Genomic DNA, 24,590 nt, shown 5'->3' with positions numbered 1-24,590 from the left:
GGGAAGTAGCCACATTGCCGTGGTTTCTCCCACCAAATTCCCCAGTCCTCGGAAAGATCCACAAGAAAAACCCACAAGAATTTGAATGTCTGGGCTGAGGCCATGACTGAAATGAAATTTTCTAAAAAAGAAAGAAGAAGAAAAGCAGCAACAGAAAGGGAAGGAGGAAAAGAGTAGAAGTTAAAAAAAAAAAAAAACACCCTCCCAAATCAACAAGTCAAAGCTCTTTACAACCCTTCTCTTCCAAAAAGGACCTAACACAACAAACAGAGGGTGAAAAGGGGTCTTAAGATGCTTTGCCGGGGGCTTGGGCCCTGGGCCAGGGCTGCTGACCTTTTTTTCTCTCCAGCTTTCTTTAACTCAAGTGTGGAGGCTCCGTGACTTCAGAAGAGCTCGAAATTCCAAGTCATTCACTCCAGACTGAGTTTCTACCCCTCCAGCTAGGCTTGAGTCAGGGCCTCTCTTCCTATCAGCCCCAGGCTCCTTCCTACTCTCTCCTTCCTGGACTATAGTTGCTTTCTAGCACATTCATGATGCTTTCGATCTCTTGAACTTGATCTCTCAATTCCCTCCTCCAGGAGATATCAGGGTAGTGCACACATGAGGGTCAGATTCTGTCCAGCTCCAATCAGCTGTCCAAACAGCCAGTGCCAGGGTTGAGGGTCAGCAAATGGGGCTTTGGAGTTTCATAAAGGATAGACAAACTTCACTCCTCATTCATTGACTTTGAGAGATCTGGGAGGTGCAGGAATATCTGTAAGTGGACAGAGCAGGCATGAACTACATGAATATCCATGAAGGCCAAAGGTAGGCTAGGAGAATGGGGCGCCAGGGCAGGGCGGGGGGAGCAGGACCTAGCATAATAATATTAATATTTGCATGGTGCTTTTTACCTAGGAGGTATTATCGTAGGCATTTCATAGGAATTTCAGGCCATGCCATCCTCCGCAGCAAATCATCCCAGTTGGGTAAAGACAACAAAGTACAGAGAGGTTAAGTTACTGGCCCAAATTTACACAGCTAGTTAAGTGGTAGAGCCAGATTTAAACTTAAGGAATTATCCTCTAACTCTACCGCGAACGAGGGAACCAGGAGATTAAGCTTGGCACTGGAAGAGGACCACTGAAGTCCCAGGTCTCTTTCAGAATCCCATGCTCCTTTCGTTCTTGTGGGTGGGGATCAGATGCAGCCAGGAAGAGACCGACTAAGGCTGGAGCGCCCTCTTCCGGAGGAATCTATCTCCTAGGAGACCCGAGCTGTAACGGTCTGCTGGACCGGCGACAGCTAGGGTCCAACTTCAGCCCTTCCGTTTTCCCCGCCTCCAGCCCCACCCCCTTGCCACGGTCCGCCCCAGGGTGGTGCACGCGCAGGCCGCCGGCAGGGCCGCAACCCAATGGGAAGACTCAGTGCGGAAGTGGGTGCGGCCTCTCCGGCCCGCTGAGTGGTTCCCACCCGCAGGGGCGGGAAGAGTGTGATTGGCACCCAGTCCGGCTGGTGGAGCCGGGAATGTGGGCCGGGCTCGACTCTGAGCGCGAAACATGGCGGGGCTGGACGCTGTCGGCGGCTGCAGCTCTGACTACGATTTCTACGAAAACGAGGATGACAACCTCGTGTTCAAGGAGGCTGTAAAGGTGTTCGAGAAGCTGAAGGTGCCATGGGTCTGGGGAGCTACCTAGCCCGGAGGGGCTGGGCAGTGTCTTTACTTGGATTTGGCGGCGCCAAACTGCCACTGTCGTGGGTCCTGGTGCGCCTCGTTCTCCTACAGTAACGGGCTGTTTGTAACGGGCTGCTTGTGAAGCATCTGTTTTTGTTCTTTGGGGTTCCCCGGGCCTCCACTGTCGCTGTCTCTACTGCGGTGTCTAGTAATTGGGGCTAATGCTGGGCACAAAACTCCACATTGTGCTTCCCAGGCACATTGGGCGAAACGCTTGCCACCCTGTGAAGCCAAAGACAGGAGCTCTGCCTCACATGATAAGGAAATTGGTCACCTGAAGGAAGGAAAATATCCCCCGCTTTCCCGCCACTCTTTCTCAGCCTGCACCTAACTCTAAAGGTCCACCCATCGTTAGGCATAGCTCCTAGTCCTGCTGCCACTGGATGGATCCCACAGGGGCGTGGAAAACACAAGGGGGGGGGTCCTTTGGGCTGCCACCCTGTTTGGGATGGGAGAAGGTTGGTACAGAAAGGTGTCCTGTCTAAGCCTGGCAGAAGGGCATTGCCACCCTGCAGTGACTGGCTTCCTAAAGCTTCCTACTTGCCTTTTCTTTGCATAGGGCTTAAAGTGCCCCTTCCTGGAGGGTCTGTATATCTCTGAGCCAAAGACAATCTATGAACTCCTGTGTCAGCCTTCGAAGTATCGGCTGGAGATCCTAGAGTGGATGTGTATACGGTAACACCCTGATTTCGTCCTCCTATTGTGGGATGTCCACAGCACTACCAGACCACCTCAGAAGATGAGTGTGTTTACCCCTAGAGGGTTCTGTAATACATCCAGCCCACTATGATAAACAGTTGGTTACTTAAAAACACTGGCTAGAGAGCTAGGCTCAAAATGAGGGTGAAGTGGCCCCTAGCAGTGCTGGGTTTGCTCCACCTACCATTTTGTGGAGACATAGGGCTTGAGTGTTTTCTTAACTTGATACACTTGGAGCTGCATCACTGATTGGGACCTGAGAAATACTCCATTTCAGTTGTTTTCTTACAAAGGAGTGGAATAAGGTCAGCTGGAATCCTCCTGAGCTGCCTGGGGCCTTGTGGTAGAAGGGATTGTCAGGGACAGGGTACTGGGATTCCTGCCTGGGTCTAGGCTCACAAGGCAGCCCTTATGCAGCACTAGCTGATGCCAGTGCACCTGAATCAAAGTGTGCCCAGAGGCCAAGGCAAAGCACCAAAATGTCCCACAGAATTGCTTGCTCCTTGGAACTACCATACCCAAGTTACTCATTCTCCTCATGGTGGGATAGCCCCAGGCGCTGAGCATCTGCCTGTAAGCTGCAGATACTGAAGGCTTTCTCCAGCCTCCCTGGGAAACAGGCTTTGTTCTTATTCAGTATGGACCTTGGCATCCTCTCTGTAATGGCTGTCGTCTGGGTTGTCTGTTGGTATTGGAGACTCTTGAAAAGTCAGGCATAGGTTTGCCATCCTCAGCAAGCTTGAGCTCTGAGAGGTGAAAGCCCAGAAAAACAATAGTATCAGATCCCTGTGGGTTAGTAGGTGGCTAGTATGGCTGCAGGGCTTCCTGGCAGGCCTTATTGGCCCAGACCAAGTAGGAATAAGCCCCGGGTAACTGTTATTTACCTCTCTGTACAGCAGGTTCCTACCCAGACATTTGCTTTTCAGTATTCACATTCATGTTTCCATGGTAACTTTTCTGAAGTATTCTGTTGGTGGTGAAATTCATAGGCTCTTAAATTAACCATTTTAAGGTGAAACTTAGGTGACAATTTAGCATACATGTAAGCAATGTACTTGGTTGTGTGTGGGTGTAGAGTGCTCCTTTGAGCCTGATTTGACTTTGCTATTTCCCTTCAGGGCCTGTCCATCCTTGCTTGACAAGTTCAACCCCCTGAAGAGCATCCCAGTGGAAGTGAAGATCCAAGGTGGGTCTCCTTTATGGGAGTCTGGAATTTAGTGGTAAATTATGAACATGGTCACAGCCTTCTTTACCAAGTTATAAATTACCCATTGGACTGATACTTTCTTCTTTTGAAATTTGTTTTGGTTGGTTGGTTACACAGCTTGAACTCAGAGCCTTGGTGCTTAAGGCTAGTGCTCTTCCACTTTGAGCCACAGTGCCACTTCTGGTTATCTGGTGGTTAATTGGAGATAAGAGTCTCATGGACTTTCCTGCCCAGGCTGGGTTTGAACCATGATCCTCAGATCTCAGCCTCCTGAGTAGCTAGGATTACAGGTGTGAACCATGAGTGCCCGGCTGATGTTTTCTGAATAGGGTATGCCCTGTGGATTTTTCTAGGGCCTTCGAGAATCAGGGTTTCCTTAGGCATGGCAGGTGGTAGACCTCTTCTCACAGTGACCAACAATGTAGTGGTCAAGCACAGCGCTGGGAGTTAAAGACGGTGATACTTGCTGATGCCACAGTGGTTTGTCTCCTCTCAGTCGTGTTGTGTGTATATATGTGGCATTTCTAGAAGCACTCCAGTTGCCCCCTAATGGCATTTGTCTGGTAGCCACTTTTACCCATTTCTTGTCAGCAACTCTCCTTAATCTGGTAAAAAAATGAATGAGTCACTGGGTAAGTTTTTACATTTGTAGAATTTCAAAGGCTGAATTTCCCATGGGCCTGGCTTGTTCCCACCAATGTAGGGGGCATAAACTGGACTCTGGCACCCTGCAACACATACCAGGTGTCTGCAGATTAAGTATCTAGGGACAAGTTGTCCCTGTGATTGAAGTGCAGTATTGTGTCTTAAAGCAGCAGCCTGTGCTCTAACCTGTTATGGATGCCCCTGTGTTTCCTACTGGCAGGACCATCCAAGGCTCTGATAGCTTGCCTGAGGCCTCTAATGCACACATATGCTAACTCTGGCTCTCTGGTCCTGCCTTGCCACAGCCTGTTTCATTTCTAATAAACTGGGAGTGGGGGGGGGGTGTTGAACACCTCAGCCTTGCCTCCCTTCCCTTCCCTTAATGAGTATAAGTAAGTATAAGTAAGAAGGACTAGGGCAAGTAGAGCTCAGGAGAGTTCTTGGCTTCATCAGACATTCAGGGCTGTGTTTCAGATGCTGGTGCACTGTGCTGCCTGCATGGAACTGTTAGCACGGATCATGTTACATGATGAATGAGGCAGTTGGCCGAAAGTATAGAAGGCTATAAGAGTATACAGAATGAGGAGATAGAAGTGTGATAAACAGCCAGGTAAGGGCAAGATGGTGCCCAGAGGTTGGAAGAAGAGTGGTCCCATTGAAAGAAATGGCAGGAAGAGAGGAGCAAAGCCTGGCTGATAGTAGGAGTAGTATGAATTATATATAGGGCGCTGGAACAACAACTGCAAAGGGTCTACAGTGGGCTTGTGTTTGACAGCTTTGAATAAGAGTGAGGAGGCATATGTGCCTGAAATGGAGGACAGAAGGGGTGGAAGATGGCAAGAATGGATGGGTCCACATTGGGTTGGGCCAGGCTGTGGTCCTATGTTAGGTTTATCAGTCTCCCTGAGGCCACTGTGGTGAGAGTAGGAGCACCCTGACTGAGCGAGGGAGATCAGCATTGTGCTTTTGCAGTAACTGTCTCAGTGAGAGATGGGGAGAATGTGGAGATGCAGTGCTGGCTTGATCCTGGATTTCTAGTGAAGGGAAGGCTGGCTGGACTTGTTGGAAAGAAGAGAGGGTCACAGGGACATGAGGTTAAGGGCTATGGGTAGTGCAGTCTTGCTTGAGGGGCATAGTGGATATTTATAGAGTGTTTCCATTGTTCCTGGGTGCTTTCACCTTGGCACGCTTCCTACTTTCTCCAATGGGCTCTCCAAAGCACATAGGTGCAGAGTTCTGTCTGTCCTGCTATGTATGTGTTGTGGGCATGTGGGGGGGGGGGTGGGAAGAGAGGAAGATGAGCATGGCCTATGAAGGGTGAGGGCATTGCCACAGGCTAAGTGGTGAGCTTAGGGATGGCCTTATACCCAGAGATTACTCAGAGGATGCCCTGGGCACCCTGGAAGATGTGGCTGGATATGATCCTATGCAGGGGCTCAGGCTTCCTGTCTGTAAATATACCACCGACTTGCCTCTTACGGTTGCCAATAAGATAATAGAGGAGGAAGACATGAAAGGCCTTTGGGACAGGGACAAACATGAGCTGTGATTCCTTTTGCTTTGCTCTCTTAAGAGAATACACATGGCTCCTTATGGAGGTACCTTGACCTCTACCAGTTCCTCAGGAAGCCACTGTTAGAGAGTCCCATGTATACAGATGCATGGTGGGTAACTCCTTATTTTCAGCCAGGGAAACTGGCACCTAGAAAGTTAGCAGTGACCAAGTGCAGGTCACACAGCAAGAGGTAGCCCAGGCACTAAGATGAGTCTTCTCCCTGACTCTTTGTCTACCTGGTCTTCTGTGCCCAGCGTGGCCTTGTGGGTGCTGAGCTATGGATGTGTGGCAGTCTCAGCACCCTGTGGGCATCTGGCATCCTCTGGATGGGTGTCTATAGTAACAGGATCTTTGTGTTCCAACAGAGATGGTGAAACTAGGCCATGAGCTGATGCTGTGCGCAGCAGATGACCATGAGCTTCTCAGGGTAAGAGAACCATATGCATGCTTTCTTCCCTGAGTTGGTGTGGGGAAAGGAGGGCCTTCTGTGACCAGTGCCTTTGAGGCCCCTCAGACCCCAGAGCTGGCTGGGTGCATAGGAAGTCTGGTTCTGTAGACCTTGATTTGGCAGGCACTGCTAGGAATCCATTGTGTAGATGAACTCTACCCATGACTTGGAATGGGTGAGGGCAGTATGGGGCATAGAGGTAGATCTGTGGCTCATGACACAGATGCATTCTGTCCTCTCTTGGTGATACCATACTTGCCTGGTGCTATGCTAGATACTTTGCATGTGAGTAATGATCATACCCACCCTTGGCAGTGTGTGTCTTAGCCCCTATTTCAAAGGACAATGCCAGCTTACTTGAGGTGGCAGAGCCATGTCTCAATCCCATGCCCCTGACTTCCAAGCTCATATACCTTCTCCTGAATGCCACCCTCCCATCTGAGGGTTTTGTATAGAGGTGCCCCTATCCACCCACTACCATTTCCTGCCCTTACAATGGATAAATTTGGGGAGTAATTGTTTTTATTTTTGACTATTATGGATAATGTGGAGGTGACATTCTTATGTCTTTTATTACATATATTCTTTTTGAGATGTATATATATACATATATATATATAGAGAGAGAGAGAGAGAGAGAGACAGAGAGAGACAGAGAGAGAATTAAAGAATTACTGAGTTATATGGTAGCTGTATGGTTTTTTTGTCATGGGGCTTTTTCTTTGAAGTGCTACGGAACTGTTTATCTAACATGGCCATAGTTGATTGTGCTATTGCATTCGTCCAATGGGGTGTTTTTGTTGTTCCATTTTAACTAAATAATCATAATGTTTCAGAGCAAGGTTCTGGCCCAGTTTGAGTAGCAAGGACAGAGCATTCTCATGTACTCCCTAACCCCCACATGTGTACCAGCCTTCACTATCAGCATTTTGTATCCTAGCAAGTCTCATGTTTGTTACAATGAATGAACACACATTGAAACATATAGCAGGTTTTCATTTGGGTTATTGTTTTTCTGTTCTCAAAGTTGCTACATGGTTTGATTTTTTTGGATAATGTTTTCAACTGTGTTTCTTGCTCACAGTTGCTTATTCGAGCATTAAAAAAAAATAATGGCTGCTTTCAAATATTGGTCAGATCATTCTAACATCTGTAAGGTCATCACTGGCATTGTCTTTTCTCATGCAAATTGAGATTTTCATGGTGGCCATGTGTTCTAGAAGGCACTTGACCCAGCAGGTTTAAGGTACAAGGTTCCTACCATGCTCTGAGTCCTGAGCCCCTACACGGGCTTAGAATTTACGGTTGGTTGAAGGCATCAAGGTGGGATTCACCCATGCATAGGTGGGACTGAACTCAGGCATCCAAAAGCATTTGTGGAATCACTCTCTGCCATCTCTGGTACTTTTTAATTCCTTCTCTGGCATTTTCTACCCTGCAGCCATAAGCCACCCACTTCCATGACCATGGAAAACAGGACACCAGGGAAAATAGGAAGAAAATAACAAGAGGGTTGGCCCTAGGAAGTTGTTGCTACAGCTGCCTGAGTGGATAGGAGACTCTTCCTTCAGAATGACTTACCCTCCTGCTTTTTTGTTGCTATTACCACCCTCCCCCAAAACAAAGAAAAAAACTTCCTGCCATTAACACCATATTGCCTGTGGCTAGGGGACTCTCTCCTCCCTGAGCTTTATAGTTCTTTTCTGTGCTCCTTGAGGCTGTTATCCTGGAGCCCCCTCAGTCTGCCCTGTAGCACTCCTTTCTGGGATTCCATCTAGGCTGTGTTCAGGTCAGCAGAGACTGGAGGAAGAAACATGGTGGGCTTACTGCCATGCAGTAAGCATGATCTCATTAGATCATAATAGAGAATGATCTCATTAGATTCTGGTATGCTTCCTTGATCTGACCTGCCCCATGCCTGGGTTCATCTCTGGGAGGTAGGTCTTTAGTGGGAGAAAAAGATAGCATGTGGTCCCCCCATTTTACCTACAGCCAAAACCCTTCCCTTCTTACACTTCGCATAGTTTTTGTTGTAAAATGAACTTAATATAAATGCTACAAATTTTCAAGTATTTTCCAGCAGACTGAGAGGAGGCTTTACTCACTTTCTAAAAAACTGACACACACAAGATAACATTTGCCATCTTCACTCAAGTGTGTGTGTATGTGTGTGTAAGTGTATACATGTACGTGAGTAGGTGTACTGGTACTGGTGTTTGAGCTTGGGGCTTCTCATTCTCTCTTTTTTGCTCAAGGCTGGCACTCTGCCAACTCAGCCACGTCTCTATTTCATTTCTGGCTTTTTTGTTAATTAGAGATGAGTGTCAAATTTGTCTGCCTAGCAATCCTCAGAGTTCAGCCTCCTGAGTAGGTAGGATTATAGGCATGAGCCATGGTTCCTAGCTCCATCTCGACCAGGTTTTTGTTTGTTTGCTTGTTTGTTTTTTGGTGCCAGTCCTGGGGCTTGAACTCTGAGCTTCTTATTCTCTCTGAGCTTTTGTGTTCAAGGTTAGTACTTTGTCACTTGAGCCACAGCTCCACTTCTGCCTTTTTTTGGTGTTTAATTAGAGATGAAGAGTCTCACTGACTTTCCTGCCTTTGCTGGCTTTGAACCATGATCCTCAGATGTTAGCCACCTGAATAGCTAGGATTATATGTAAATCACTGCCACCATTTTTTTTGTTGGTCATGGGGCTTGAAATCTGGGCCTGGGTACTGTCCCTGAGCTCTTCAGCTCAAAGTGAGCGCTCTACCACTTGAGCCACAGCGCCACTTTTTTCCCCTGATGGTTAATTGGAGATAAGAGTCTCAAAAACTTTCCTGCCTGGGATGGCTATGAATAGCAATCCTCAAAGCTCAGCCTTCTGAGTAGCTAGTATTATAGGCATGAGCTACCAGTGCCCAGCTTCATCTTGACCATTTTAAAGTATATAGTCCAGTGGTGGTAAACAATTCACCAGTGATGTTAAACAATTCACCTTGTGATGTCATTGCTACCATCTGTCTCTAGAATTTATCCTCCCGAGCTGAAATTTTGGGTTCAATTTTTATTCATTGCATTCTTTTAATACCATGCTGTTGTTTAAATAAGAATATTAAGTAATTAGCTTTAGATTTTCTCATTGTTTTTCCCTAAGTTCCTGCTGGGTTTTATATTCCAATGGTCAATGTACTTCCAGTGAGATGTAAACATATTCTCTTTGGAAATATTAATTTCTTGAGATCTTATTTCTTGTTACTTGAATACTATAGCTGTCATATATCTCTGGCTCTAATTCTAGATGCACACTTCTAATTCATGTACCTGTACGTGTGACCTTTGTGAGCAGCAATCTGCATGTATAATATGTGTTTACTTCAAACTGGTTATATACTGCTCAAATCTGTAGATTCAGGTTGCTGAAGTGACTACCAGCGTTTAAAAATCTTTTAAAAAAAAAAGTATACAATGCAGTGGCATTTGGAACATTCACAATATTACACAACTATTGCCTTTAACTAGGTCCAAGATATTTTTATTCCCTTGCCAGGCAGCCCACTGATATTAGTCACTTCCATTCCTAAAGGGCCCTGATGACTATTCACTTTACTCCCTGTCTTTGTGCCACTAAGACAGAATTCTACACTCCGTGGCCCTGTGTGATTGGCTTCTTATCTGAGCCCAGTGTTTTTGAAGTTTGACAATGTGGCAGCAGTGTGTCAGGAGTTCATTCCTTGATGTAATCCTCGTGCCTCTACCTCCTGAGTGCTAGAATTAAAAGTGTGTGCCACCATGCCTGGCTTTAATATATGTTAGCTTAAAATATGTGTGCACTTCTTTGTCTTGTCTTCTGACAAGGCAAGACAAAGAACAATGATGCCTCAGTTGTAATATGGGGCTGGGGAAGAAATGTAACCAATTGGGCCAGGAACATCTTATCGTAGCGGGAAGGCAGATAGTCCTCCAAGGCTTCAGTGGGAGCTGAGAAACTACAGAATCAGCTGTCCTAACCAAAGCTAGGTCCACGTGACCACCGTGAGCACAATGGCTACTGTAGATTGTTGCTCTTCATATCTACTTTAACAAGACTTCATAAGGCTGTCTTTGTTGTTGTGATACTATGTTTGACTTCAGAGCTTTGTACTTGCTAGGGAGGCTCTGTATCATTTGAGCAATTCCTCCACCCCATAATGATACTTGAAGTGTGGTGGTATTTGCTTGCTATCCCAGCACGTTGGAGGCTGGGGCAGGAAAGATGGGCAATTCAAGGCTAGCCTGAGTTCTGCAGTGAAGTCCCTGTCTTACATAAAATAAAACAATAGAAATGAAGAGTCATTATTTGACACTAAGAACATATGCAATAAAAAAAGAGGTGGTCAGTGGTACTTAATTAAAATTAAACACTTGGTGCATCAAAGGACACCTGGCAAGTGAAGGGACGACCCTCAGAATAGAAGAAAAAACTTGTAAAGCTTGGGTCTGATAAGAGACGTCTATCCAGAATTTATAAAGAACACAACTCCATAACCAAGGAACTCAGTTCAAAAATAGGCAAGGATCTGAATAGACACTTCTTCATAGGAAATGTACCCATGATCAGTAAGCTCACGGAAACATGCTTAGCACGTCTGAGCACAAGAGCAGTGCAAATCAGAAACACTTCACACACAAGGATTTCTCACATCAACAGGGAAATTAACAAGTGTTGGACAGCATGAGAACGTGTTGGATCCCTCACACAGTTCTGATGAGGAGAAGAGATGGTGTAGACACTGTGGAAGTCAGTTTGGCAGTTTCTTGAAAGGTTAAACACACAGCAAGCACATGGCCTGCCAATTCTACTTCTAGGTATGGACTAAAGAGTATTAAAAATACATACACATGAAAACTGACACATGAATGTTCATCGATGTGTTGTCATAGTAGCCAAATGTGGAACTACTCTAGGTGTCTCTCAACTGGTGAATAAATGAAGTATTTTTAATAATGAAGCAGAAATTAGTGGTATATGCTACAACATAGGACACCCTTGAGATTATTTAGAGAAAAGAGTCAGACATAAACGTTTACATATATGATCTACATGTACGGAATTTTCAGAAGAGGCAAATCCACATAGAGCTGAGTGCTTGTAGCTCACATGCATAATCATAGCTACTTAGGAGGCTGAGATCTGGAAGCTTACAGTTTGAAATCAGCCCAGGTATCAAAGTTCACAAGACTCCATCTCCAAAATAACCAGCAGCAACAGCAACAAACCAAACCAGGGCTGGAGATAAGATGCAGTGTGGATTAAGTGGTATAGCACCAGCCTAAAACTCAGTACCCCTCCCCCCACAAAAAACTGTTGCTTGCTATGTTGGGGATGGGACTGCTAGTGAGTCTGGAGCTTGCTTTTGGGGTGCTAGCCAAAATGTAACTGTTGTGATGACTAGACAACTCTGAATATCCTAACAACCTTGGACCTGTACACATTTTGGTGAATTTCATGATTTGTGAATTATAGCTCAACCACAGTGTAGCCGAATGAAATGAGAAGATCTGGGAGAGCATCAAGTGAAAAGGAATGGGGTGGTATGGGCTTATGTGTTGAGGGAACTTCCAGTAGGCTGGTTATACTGAACCATCCTGGAGGGGTAGGGCAAGGGTAGATTACACAGGCTTTTGTAGGCCTGGGAGGCCCCAGTGGAGGACCAGCAATTTCCATGAAGTATTGCACTGACAGTTCTGTATGGTAAGGCTTAGAGGTTGGATGGGGCAGGGGTGGCTGATGAGAGACGTTCTCAGGCTGCAGCAATGCCCAGGCACTGGCGGCAGCTGCATGAGCGGTGGTGGTAGTGAAGAAAATGAGGGCATGGCTAGATTCAGTCATGTCCCCTGTATTTGCTGATGGCTATGGTGGGGTAGGAAAAGAGGTGGGTGTCCTGGTGCTCAGCATTGTCTGAGGTTCTGTGGATTCATTCTATAGCTGTTTCCAGGGTATCCTTATTGGCTCTGAGCCTTTTCTAGAGAGCAGAGAGGAGACATAGGGGCTTCAGCAAGGTGGTGCACACCAGCCTGGGGCTAGACCAGAAGATCTAGGGAGGGCCTTTGAATCTTACAGGGGCTAAGCCTTGTCTACCCACAAGAGATGTAGAGGGCCAGGCCTGTGGCTTTGCAGAGCCCACAGAGAGACATAGGCCTAGCCTACCCAGGGGAGGCAGCCACAGCCCAACCTCAGCAAGCTGGCATCCATCCCCTTCCTGGACGTTTGCAGTGTGGTGGCTGGAGCCATTTCCCCACTCAGCGAGGGGATGGTATGGGATGTTTACAGTCTCATGCACTGGTCAAAGCCTGCAGGGCTCTGAATGCTAGTCACTCTTGTGTTACTCCCTGGGCGGACTTCTATGTAGATGGTGTATCCCACCTCAACTCCAGTGATGCCCTACCGTTATGTCCCTTCTATAAGGGGAGACTATTCACAGGAGGGGAGTGAAAAGGTCCCAGAAGCCATTGGCAGGCTGAGGATGTGGTAGTGAAAGCTTCCAAAAGCTTCTGTTCGTGTTGAGTTGATTGCATAGGTGGGAGCAGGCTTTCTGGGAGTTGCAGGCAGTATCCAACAACAGGGAGTTGTACTGTTCCCAGGGTCTCCTCCTCACCAGGGACTGCTTGGTTCTTTCTGCTAAGCCCATGCAGTCAGTATCAGCATTTAGTATCACTGTGTTTGCAGGGTGTTCTAGCAAGTTGCCAGTGATGAGCAGCACCATGTGCCAAGTCAGAAGAGGTAGAGAAGCAAACTGATAGGCCCAGCTTTCTCCTGTTCCCGCCCACTCTGGCTTTCTGGGGGAGGGCGTGGCCTCTTAGATGATAACTTTGGTCCGGAGAGTCAGTGGCTTGCCAGAAGGCAGCATGAGCTCCGGACAAGGAAGCTCCGCAGAAGAACCTCAGCCATCTTCTTCTGAGCAGCAGGTAGGAGATCAGGCCTTAGAAGCCTGGGCCTTCCCAAGTATACCTCCACTTCCCTTCTGAAGCAAAGGCCACTTTGGGATGCCTTTATGCTGCTGTTCTGTGGCTTCTACTAGTGCTAGTTGGTCAGCTGATCTACTGAGAACAGTTGTTACCCTGGAGTTGTCCTTGAGGAAAGGGCCACAGGTCCATCCTCGCAGGTGGTGTTCTGACTTTGCAGGCACATCTACAAACCCACACTCTCCATTCCATGGCCGGAGCCCTGCAATGGTGGCATTTTCCAGTTTCCAGAGTGTGGTCCCAGGCACTACAAGCTCCAGGTAGAGGCTAAGCAGGGAGCCTTTTCTAGCATCAGCTCCTGAGTTCTGGGCCCCTTTAAGAGAGTGCTAGATAGGCAGAGATGTGGAACTGACAGCCACCCCCACCCTTGGGGCATCCTGGGAGTAGGGCATCCAAAACAGTTGGCCTAGGCCAGGCTTATGTCTGCGTTGAGCCAGCAAATGTGTTTGAACTTCTCTTCCAGGGATCTGCCTGTGCTCAGAAGCAGCTGCACTTCATGGACCAATTGCTGGACATAGTGCAGAGCCTGGATGCCGGGTACTCTAGCGGCTCAAGGTAAAAACTCCAGCGGCCCAGCTGGGAACCCTCGAGAGGTGGTTTTGGTCTTGGATATGGAACTTATAGGAGTCAGGATATACCAGCTGGGGTCTTTGTCCCCCTTGGTGGCAGTAGCCACACACTAGTCCAGGAGCTGAAGGTACAAACTGAGACAAGACCCTTGCTTTGAGGAGTCAGCTGGCTGCTCAGGGACCAGGCAGTGGACAAGGAAGGGATGCTTGCATCCCCAGGATGCTGGGTGGTTGTCTGGGGGTGCTCTGGGTCCTAGAGAAGACATTTGAGGTGTGTTGGAGGATGGCGAGTATTGGGTTGCCCTGCAAGACCAATAGGCTTCTCAGGGAGGCCAAAGCAGGCAGAGGCGGGGAGATTGGCCAGGCAGTGCAGTTCTTCCTCCCCCTTCTTTCCCACTTTTTTGTTGTTGTTGTTGGTCATGGGGCTTGAACTCTGGGCCTGAACACTGTCCCTCAGCTCTTCAACTCAAGGTGAATGCTCTACCACTTGAGCCATAGTACCACTTCTGGTTTTCTAGTGGTTTATTGGAGATAAGAATTTTATGGCGCAGGGCACTGGTGGCTCATGCTTATAATCCTAGCAACTCAGGAGGCTGAGATCTGAGGATTGCAGTTCAAAGCCAGCACAGGCAGGAAAGTCTGTGACACTCTTGTCTTCAGTTAACCACCAGAAAACCAGAAGTGGTGCTGTGGCTCAAGTGGTAGAGTGCACGGCTTGAGCTGAAGAGCTGAGGGACAGCGCCCAGGCCCAGAGTTCAGGCCCCATGACTGACCAAAAAAAAAAAAAAAAAGAAGTTCACAGTCTTTCCTCCCGGGCTGGCTTTGAACCATGATCCTTAGATCTCAGCCTCCTGAGTAGCTAGGATTACAGGCATGAGCCACCGGCGCCTGGCTCTTTCCCACTCTTTAGTCTGGTTCCTTTCTGTGTCTTAAGTCTTCCCTCCATTGCTGGTGTTCCAGCAAGTGATGGTAAGACTTGGGGCCTGCCTTGCAGCCCAAAGGAGAACCTGGAGGATACCACGGAGAAGAGTGAGGCAATGCTGGAGGAGATGTTCGCCTCCCCAAACCTGCCAGCGCTTCTGAATCCGGACTGTGACCCGTGGCCCATGGACATTCAGCCTGTTCTCGACCAGCAGAATGATGATTGGCAAATGTAGGTGTATGGGAAGAGTCTTTCCCCAGCTCTAACCCTCCTTGGTTCTGTCACCTAAGGGAGTCCCCGGTGGAGTGCACCACTGGGTGGCAGGAGAGAGCTTGAGGCGACTGCCCTCCACACTTGTCTTCCCGCAGGGCCAGCCCCTCTGACAAGTCTGACGAGGAGAAGGTGGCGGAGCTGGCCAGGCAGCTGCAGGAAAGCGCTGCCAAGCTGCAGGCACTGAAGGGAGAGGTGAGGGCACATCAATCATGGGGGCCTGTGGGGCCTGGGGATCAGATCCTGTTTGGTGTCCTGGGTTAAGAGACATCTTTCAAGCTGGGTGCTGGTGGCTCATGCCTGTAATCCTAGCTACTCAGGAGACTGAGATCTTAGGATCGCAGTTCAAAGCCAGCCCAGGCAGCAAAGTCCGTGAAACTCTTATCTCTAATAAACCACCAGAAAACCGGAAGTGGTGCTGTGGCTCATGTGGTAGAGCGTTTGCCTTGAGCTGAAGAGCTCAGGGACAGCGCCCAGGCCCAGAGTTCAAGCCCCATGACCAACACACACGCACAAAAGAGACATCTTTCAACAAGGGGTGCTGTGAGGCTTCAGTGAGATGGTGCCTTCACAGGCTTGACAGGTACTAGGGAACAGGTTCTTAGTCCACATGAGTGGAGACATGGGAGCAAGGCTCCACACAGGCTGGAATGCCAAGCCTCAGCTGGCACGTGTGTACCACGCTCTCCCACCAGTGCTTGCCTGGGCTACTCTGGTTCTGGAGGCTGAGGCTCGTGGGGGAGGGTCCGCAGCAGGGTTGAGGCTCCCCACAGCCCCTTGTTTATGAAGGCTTTCCTCCTCACCCCACCTTTCTGATGTTTAAGATGAGGCCAGCCAGCAGGACAGGCTTGAGGTACCATTCTCTCCTTGGTTTTGCAGTGCTTTGAGCAGCAGAAGCCAGGGTCTGCTGTGAGTGTGGCCATTGCCAGCACCCTTGACCAGAAGCTGCGCCTGGTCGTCTCTGACTTCTACCAGCTCATCTTGGCCTTCCTCCAAGTCTATGATGATGAGCTGGGTGAGTGTGGCCAGCACCCTCAGCCTGACCTGCACTCATGTGGACCCATCATCCAAGCCGTGTATCAGAGCCTGATTTCCTGCAACCAGGTAAGAATTCTCTTCGTCTCTCTGCTGCCTCCACAGTAAGACTGATGGGGGCATGAGGGCTGGGGCAAGGAGCTAAAGGGCCTGGTATGGTAGAGCTCTCGAACCTTTGGCAGTTGAGACAATTACTTTTTGTATACTGGGGGGCAGGATGAGAGCTAGTGTGGAGATGCTTACCAAGAAACCCACCACCAAGGAGGTTTGTGCCTTGTCTGCATTAGGTCCTATTGGACTCAGTATGACATCCCGGCCTCCTTTGTCTTCCTATGTACCCTGAGCCCATATTGGTCTCATTTTTTTTTAACATTATCCCTAAACATTCCCAGATGCCTCCCGTCTTATGTTACTAAGCAGTGTGCCACTCAGGCAAATAAAGGCTACAGCAGACGAGACAGGAGAAAGCCACCCATGTAGCTGAGCCAACTAAGTGAATACTTCCTGATTTTATTTCCCATCCCAGATCCTCAGACGCCAGCCTCAGATGCTAGGGTTAGGCACCATCACTAGAACTGCCATGTGCAGAACTCTGACCTTGCTCCAAGATTCCATAATGTTTATTTGGGTTCTTAATGGAAAGACTCGGACTTCTTAACATCAGGCCAGACTGTCCATGAGCCACTCCAGCCCCCCTGGGGAAATGGTTAGGCCTCAGTCCTCTGTCTCTCAGAAAGGTCTTTTCTCTTTATTTTTGTGGTACTGGAGTTTGAACTCAGGGCATCAAGCTTTCTAGGCAAGCATTGTACCATTTGAGCCATGCTCCTGGTCTTTGACATGTCCCCTTTTTATTGGAACATTTTTTTTCCTACCCTGACATTTGTTTTGCTCAAGCTGGGATGACATGCAGTGCTGGCAATGTCTCTGGGGACTAGGTTGCCAGAGTGCCACGATGGTGAGCTGTCACCACTGGGTGAAGGACAACTCTCCAGCCGGGAATTCTGTGTCTTTCTCTTGGCTCCCTATTTGTTGGAGGGCAGAGATTGAAGGTCACATGATCAGCGTGAATTTGGGTGGGAAGCGAGAGACACCATCTTGGTCAGACCAGCAGCACCGAGTGCTTATGCATCCCCTCCCCTTCTCTTCTTGTCAGCTGCTGAAAGCAGTCGTGGAGGTCACCGATGCCACTGAGCAAGCTATGGACATAGCGAAGAAGCAGGAGGGTCAGCAGACCAGTTGGGGCAACAGCAGCTCCGTGAAGAGCTTAAGTATGATGCTTGGAGGGTGGGGGAAGCTGTTCCTGTGCATGCTTAGCTAAGTGATTGTTTCATGAGTGGGATCCTCTTTAATGCTCAACCAACCAACTGGGTACAAAAGAGGACTTTTAGTCCCTTCCTCCCTCCCTCCCACTCTCCCTCCTTCCGTCACTTCCTCCTGCGATTTGTTACTGAGCTTCTTCTACTTGAGCCTAGTGCTCTACCATTTGAGCCACGATTCCACTTCCAGATGTTTGGTGGTTAATTGGAGATGAGAGTCTCACAGATTTTCCTGCCCCAGCTTGCTTTGAACCATGATTCTCAGATCTCAACCTTCTGAATAGCTAAGATCACAGGCATGAGCCACTAACTCATTTTTTTTTATTACTTAACATTTTTTGCTTAACCTTTTTTAAATTACTGAGTCTGTAGGTTGTTTTCAGTTTTTTAAAGTGACACATAATGCTGTTGTAAAATATAATACTGAAAAACTGGAAACAATCCTGAGCTGTAACATTATGTAATGCTTTGTAAACACAGACGTAGTTTATTTGTTTGGCAAGGGACCAGTCATCGTTTCAAGAGTTGGATGCAATGATACAAGGGAATGCGGATTACAAAAGGTTAAAGGAACAAATAGAGGTTATGAACCAGAGTATGACCTCACCTTACTAAAGGAACAAAATGTAGAAAAACCCTTGAAGGAAATGAGCCAGAATATGAACATTGATTTTTCTCTGGGTCAGAGTCAGAGGTAGTTCATTTTATTTCTTTAGCTGCTTTTGTAGTCTTCAAATACTCTTCAATGAGTGGAATACTTAAATTATTTTCTTCTTTGTCTATCAATCTTTTAAAAAAGGATATAGCAAACAAATTTAGACATGGAGTGTTTACTCACATTATGTCCTTAGCACAAAGTTCTAGATGGGCCAGGTTCTTAGGCCCAAGTAATTTCCCTTGTATTTTTCCTTGTAAGAACTAGATTTGGTCCTTTGAACATTGTTACTGTTGGATAGGGGCAAAATTGTATCTGAATTTACATAAAATTTTCCATAAACTTCTTTGTTGTGTGCAGATACTGGAGTTTGAACCTAGGAACTCACACTTTTTTTTGCATCCTTGCTCATGGTTGGTTCTCTATTTGAGACATGCCTCCAGTGCTGATTTTCTCCTGTATGGATAGACATTTGTCACAGCACTGTTTAATGTGACTCTCCTCCTTCCCCCACTCTTCTATAATACCATCACCTCTGCTCCGCATTAAGTATGCATATATGTGTGGTTCTCTGTGTGGTTCTCTATTCTGTTCTGTTGTTCTCTGTCTTCGTACCAGCATGCTATTACAAGCATGGTATTTTAGAAGATTGCAAAATAAATTGCAAAACAAATTCAAAGAAATAGGTGCCTTGTTTGGTCTGTCTGTCCTTCCTTCCATCTTTGTCCTCCCTCCCTCCCTTCCCTCTTTCCTCTTCTCATCTCCCCTCCCCTCCCCTCCCCTCCCATCTCTTCCTTTCCTCTCCCTTCTTCTCATCTTTTTCCTCTCCCTCCCCTCCCTTTTCTTCTTCCTCCTCCCCTCCTCTCCTTCCATCCCCTTCTTCCTGATTAAATCCAGGGCCTTTCACATGCTAAGCAAGTGCTCTCTATCCCTTGACTAATGCTCCACTTCCAGCTTTTTGCTGGATAATTGAAGATAAGAGTCTCATGGAGTTTCCTGCCTGAGCTGACTTTGAATTGAGATCTTTAGATCTTAGCCTCCTGAGTAGCTAGGATTATAAGCGTGAGCCACAGGCTTCCATTTTCCTCTATAACTTCTGCTATGAAACCAGCTATTTATCATTGAGAATCCTTAAACACGATGAGTTTCTTTCTTGTTTTCATAATTCTCTTGATCTATAGTTTCAAGCATTGGATTATAATGTGTCTGGAGCTCTTTAGACTTTTTAGATGTGTAATTACTACTTTTTGTGATCAATACACAACCAAGGAATTGACAACTCTTCCTTCTCTTTCATATCTTGTCTCAGAACCTCAAGGTCAGCCAGAGGTGAGGACTGAGCACCTTCTTACATCTCCTGTGGCATTTTCAAAGCCCTGAGCATGCACATGGCCTTCTAGGTTCCCAGGGCTATGCTAGAGCTTTTCAGAACCCTTATAAACAGTTCATTCCTCAGTCTGTTCCCAAGCTTTTTGGTTATCTATTGTTTGCTCAGACTACTACCCATCATCTCAAGGAGCAGTAATTAAAGCATTTGACTATAACTGGTTTTCACTGGTGTGTCCCTAAGTAGTGGCTTTACCTCATAAAGCCTGTCAGCCACTTCCCACTGGGAAGACTTTCTTTGGATGACCTTTCTAGCTCTTGCAGTTGGCCTTCTCATCACTCATGGCTTTGGCACATACCTGCTTCATGTATACCACAGACTGAGGAGGCTCTGCTTATTGATTAAACTATAACAGAATCCTCCAGTCTACAGTTTATTACAGCATTTATCCTAATCATCACTGTCACTGTGGCTCTCACTGCAGTCTATATACTTGCTATTAATAGTTTATTTATGATCCAATACTATCATTCCTATAATAATGATCATTAATACTCCTAACAGTATGTCATCTTGTAGGTGACTAGGGTATAATACGACTAGTGGCTGACTTAGCTTTTCAGATAGGCACACTCTGTAAGCTGTGTGGACTGGAACCATACATTGCCTTCCCATGGCCTAGTGGATGTGGAGACTTCAAGAGAGGTAGGGCCCCACTTGGGGCTCCTGACTTGGCTCTGAGTATGTCTTCTTGACTTGCTTTTTTTTTTGCCAGTCGTAAGTCATCACACATTCTGTCTCTTGGCATTTTCACTCATGACTGGAAAAGTGCCCTCCCTCACATGAGCCATGCCTCTAGTTCCCTGACTTGCTTTGCGACAAATTCTTAGGCTCTAGACATGCCCAGAGAAAGGGAACAATGCAAAATCCATTCCAAAGGCTACAAGCAATGCCCCTTTACTTTTTTGCTATGCTTTATCTGATAAATGGAGGTATTCAAGCAATGTGACCTCTCTCCTACTTAGGGATAGTCTGCATTTTTAGTCTTTTGTAGCTTTTTTTTTTTTCCCAGGGCTGAGGACTGAACCCAGGGCCTTGCGTGCGCCGGGCGGGTACCCTTCCACTGGGCTAAACCCCCAGCCCCCAGTCTGCATTTAAAAAAAAAAAAACTTTTTACAATTAGTATGTATTATTAGTACAAGGGGATTTATTTTTGACCTATCCATATTTGTTTATTGTGTGCCCTGATTAGCTTCCCATTGCTCTCCCTCTCCTTCCTTCTTTCTTCTTAAAACAATTTCAACAAGTTTCATTGTTCTGTGTTGTTGTTGTTTTTTTATGAGTATGTATGTGTGTCTATCTCTGAGCTTTTTTTACTCAAGGCTTGCACTCTACCACTTGAGTCTCAGCTCCTCTTCCAGCTTTGTGGTGATTCATTGGAGTTAAGAGTCTCATATACTTTCCTGCCCAGGCTGGCTTTGAACCATGATCCTCGGATCTCAGCTTCCTGAGTAACTAGGAACAGTAACTAGTAACAGTTGTGAGGCACTGACACCTAGCTAATTGTTCTGTTTTTGTCTATGTATATCAAGTAATTGGACGTTGGACCATATTCACCTTCCTTCACCCTTTCCATTTACCCTTCCTCCTCCCATTATAACCCTCCCTCCATACAAGACCTTGTTTTAAATTCTTGTCATTTATGTTTTAGGTATATGTTGATTGTCCAAAGAAATTTCACTGTGCTGTTTTAAACCTATATCTATCGATCAGACTTACCCCCCCTTGATTACTGTTTTGCCCTGCCCCCATTCCTTAGAAATCAAATTCTCAGTGAGTTTTTTTATGCCATGTTGATAAACAGATACTGTATTTCAACATTATGCACCATTTAACAATCTTATGGCAGAATAATACTCCATTGTGTATATATACCACATTTTCAAATCCCTTCACCAGGGCAGTTCCCATAGCTTGGCTATTGTGATTAAATAGTGCTGCAATAAACATGGGTGTGCAGGTGCTTCTTACATCCCCTCAGATACATGTGTAAGAATGAAATCCCTGGATTGGATGGAAATTCCAAGACTAATTTTTTGAAGAACGAGTATACTAATTTCCACAGTGGTTGCACTAGTTTACATTCCCACCAGCAATGTATGAGGGTTTGTATTCCCCCACATTTTCACCAGCATTTGTTGTTGTGTTCTTGACTGATATTTTGACTAGAGTGAGATGGGAATCTCAGTGTTGTTATGATTTACATTTCCTTTATAGCCAGAGATATTGAGTAATTCTTCATGTATTTATTAACCATTTGTATTTTTGAGACGTGTCTATTGCCCATTTGTTAATTGGGTTGTTGATTTTTGGAGGGAGTTTAGTTTTTCATGTTAATCTTCACATAGGCATAATTTGACTTCTTCCTTTCTTTATTTCTTTTTCTGGCCTTATTGTTCTGGCTAATGTTGAAAATGGCTTATGATGTTGGGGTGTCACATAGTAACAAAAACCAAGGCAAAGTTTACTTCTAGGGAAGGATGTACCATCAGCCAAAAATCTGGATAACAAGCAACACGGAGCAAGCAGGCTGCTCCCTTTTTACCCCTAAGTGAGCCAGTCCCTCCCCTCTGCTTGGATTGGCTGAGCTCAGGTTCATAATCTTCAAAAGGATGTGGCTTAGTAAATAGGATGTAACTAAAACTTTAAGGTGCTTATAACACCATGTCTTAATTAAAGTACAGCAGGAAAAGGATGAAACTAAAATGTAATTAAGGGCCAAGCCGCCTGGCAAAGTAGGAACTTTTCAGAAAAACAATTCTCACAAGATTGTCAGAAAGGAAGTGATCTACTTTGATAGAAAGATGCTTTTTCTCACATTAAGAATGCAAGCACTATATTGAACAAGAGTGGAAAGAGTAGATACTCTTTATTTCATTATTATGTTATTACATTCCTTCTTTTTCTTAGTTTCTTCAGAGTTTTTATCATAAAAGGATTTTGGATTTTGTCAGAGGTGTTCTTTGCATTGAGATGATCGTATGATTTTGTCTTTCATTCTCTGTACTTATTGATTTAAATATGTTGAACTATCCTTGCATTCCTGGGATGAAAACAACCTGATCATGGTACGATCTTTTGTGATGTGTTGTTGAATTCAGTATGCATGTATTTTATTGAAAATGTTTGTGTCTATTCATGGAAGAGTCAAAATATAAAAGCAAAGGGGGTCAGAGCAACCATGTCAGTGCTGAGAATGGGCCACCAACACAGAGGCAATGCAGATAAATAGCTGTGGAAGGCAGGAGTGAATGGGAATGTTTTACGGGTGTCACAGGTAGGAAAGCCACAGTGATAGGACAGCCCTTGGAGGAGTGGAGGTGTCTGCCTGGTGGAACTAATCAGTTAACTACTGGGGTCCTACAGCCTAGTGGCTGCCCTGGCGACAAAGCAGTTGAAGCATATCTGTAGTGAGAAACAACTGCATAGCTGGGAACTCCCAGTGAGACCCTAGCCCATTGTTTTGTGAGATGATAGGAATGAATAAGGAATCAGATTCCTGATATGGCTGCCCAGGTAAGGTCCACCTCTTGATGGTGCCTATGGTTGAGGCTAATCCTTGTTCTGCTCATCCCATCCACAGCAAAGACTGCCTGTCATCTTACCCTGCCTTCCACAGAACGTCTTGAAATCCCTACCCATGAGAAACCCCACCACAAAGGGGGCACTGGCCACCAAAGAAGCACTTAGGCTGTTGGCTTTACCCAGATTCTAGTTCTCAACTCCAGAGCTCTCCAGAGAGAGAGGGAGAGAGGGGGAGGGGGGGGGAGAGAGAGAGAGAATGCCAGCCCACATCATGAAAAGACGTAGATGTGCAGGAAATCTGGCCTGAGAACTTTAAACATACTCAGCATAACATCCCAAAAGGCCTGGACCACTGAGGACCTAGCATTGAGGTGGAACAGGAGGTCATAAATGTCATAAGAATAGATAGAAAAGAGAAAAATGAGCACAGACTGAGTTCTATGCAGGCAGTTTCCAGATAGTTAACAGTCTTCAGAGCATAAAAGAAAAGGAAAGCACTGGAGATGCATCTCTACGTACCGGGTCCAGAGCTGATGGAGGCCACCATAGGCAGACACTGGGGCCAAAGGTTTAAGAGGGAAAGCCAGTGGGTGGGTGTTTTGGGGAGTGGCCCCAAGAGCTTGATGGTAGTGTTTTGTGAGTGCTCAGGGTCAAGCCCCTCAGGTTCTGGATCCTACTCACCAAGCACCCCGCCCCCCTCCCCAGGCAGGAAAGTGTGGACTGCTGGGTTGGTAACTCACAATGGTGCAGATGCAAATGAAAGGAAGAGGAGGCCAAGGTTAGGGAACGGCCATCTGCAGAGATGTGAGTTACATAGGAAGGAGAAGCTGTTAAAAAAAAAAAAAAAGGAATGCCCAAGGAAAAACAACTCTGGAGTTGAGAACAGCAAGTAAAGTCCCTCATTGGCACCCAGTAGTCATTGTCTGAAGTGGGTGCCTCAGGAGGAGGTGTAGCTACAGACTTTAGTGGCCCCTCTTCCAAGAGCTGAGTAGCTGGAGTAACACATTGGCCTCCAGGATGAGGTGGGCTTCAGAGCAGTGCTGTTCAGCTAAGGCCTTAAGTGTGTTCCCTGTCATTTCATATGTCATGTGCACATAGCTTGTCTGATTAAAATAGAACATGCCCTGGCCCCTGGCTAGGTGCTGCCTCTCCTGTACTGCCTTAGTAGCTCCCCAGCTCAGCATTCCTGGATCAAGAGTGGAAGTTTTGGATCCAGGCTTCAAGCCCCCCTCAGGACCAGGCTTCTGTGTCATCTGGTCCTGTAGGACTGGAGGGGAATCTGTGGTGGGCACAGGGTTGTGATGGGAAAGCAGGACGTGGCCTGGCAGTGGGGACTGCTTATCTCTGCCTCCTTCAGGCCCGAATGCATTAGATTTAACTTTGTTCTTTTTTTTTTTTTTTACTTTCCTTTGTAGTCAGCAAAATGGATGAACTAACTCAGAAATACAAAGTCTTCAATGATATCCTGTACAAAGGCACAGGATAGGCTGGGAACAGAACCCTGAAGCCATCACAGGAGAAGCGGGAATGATCCCATTTGCTTCTCCCCTTAACCTGCAGGAAAAAGGAGTCTCAGGCTCTTAATAAACTGCCTTAAACCTACTGTTTGCTTCTGCCATTCTGTGTTACTCTGCTTTCCTCTGGTCAGGGCTATTCAG

At 46.5% G+C, this 24,590-nt stretch overlaps 1 protein-coding gene across 3 annotated transcripts; it reads left to right on the top strand.

The window, feature by feature from the left end:
• The first annotated feature begins 1,500 nt into the window (after positions 1–1,500).
• Positions 1,501–24,534, top strand: Haus7 (HAUS augmin like complex subunit 7). Of its 3 annotated transcripts, none has more exons than XM_042667502.1 (10): positions 1,501–1,649; positions 2,274–2,389; positions 3,532–3,599; positions 6,186–6,247; positions 13,717–13,808; positions 14,817–14,975; positions 15,113–15,209; positions 15,906–16,118; positions 17,203–17,317; positions 24,348–24,534. In XM_042667502.1, exons 1-10 carry the CDS (start codon positions 1,539–1,541, stop codon positions 24,416–24,418), a joined length of 1,104 nt encoding a protein of 367 aa, XP_042523436.1. In that variant the 5' UTR covers positions 1,501–1,538; the 3' UTR covers positions 24,419–24,534. The 3 variants fall into 3 exon arrangements, with proteins under 3 accessions (XP_042523436.1, XP_042523435.1, XP_042523433.1); XM_042667501.1 differs by having other exon boundaries at positions 15,903–16,118; XM_042667499.1 differs by having other exon boundaries at positions 15,894–16,118.
• The last annotated feature ends 56 nt before the right edge of the window (positions 24,535–24,590 follow it).

Source organism: Dipodomys spectabilis, unplaced genomic scaffold (assembly GCF_019054845.1).
Source record: "Dipodomys spectabilis isolate Male_0828 unplaced genomic scaffold, ASM1905484v1 ptg000411l, whole genome shotgun sequence".
Lineage (NCBI taxonomy): Eukaryota > Metazoa > Chordata > Mammalia > Rodentia > Heteromyidae > Dipodomys > Dipodomys spectabilis.
Note: the sequence above shows the minus strand (reverse complement) of the source record. Positions and strands in the feature narration are given on the sequence as shown.

Excerpts from the sequence above, each read along its gene's own strand:
- Haus7 (XM_042667499.1), top strand. The coding sequence starts at position 1,539 with ATGGCGGGGCTGGACGCTGTCGGCGGCTGCAGCTCTGACTACGATTTC. Across the intron at positions 1,650-2,273 it reads AGGTGTTCGAGAAGCTGAAG|GGCTTAAAGTGCCCCTTCCT; the intron begins GTGCCATGGGTC and ends TTCTTTGCATAG. Across the intron at positions 17,318-24,347 it reads CAGCTCCGTGAAGAGCTTAA|TCAGCAAAATGGATGAACTA; the intron begins GTATGATGCTTG and ends TTTCCTTTGTAG.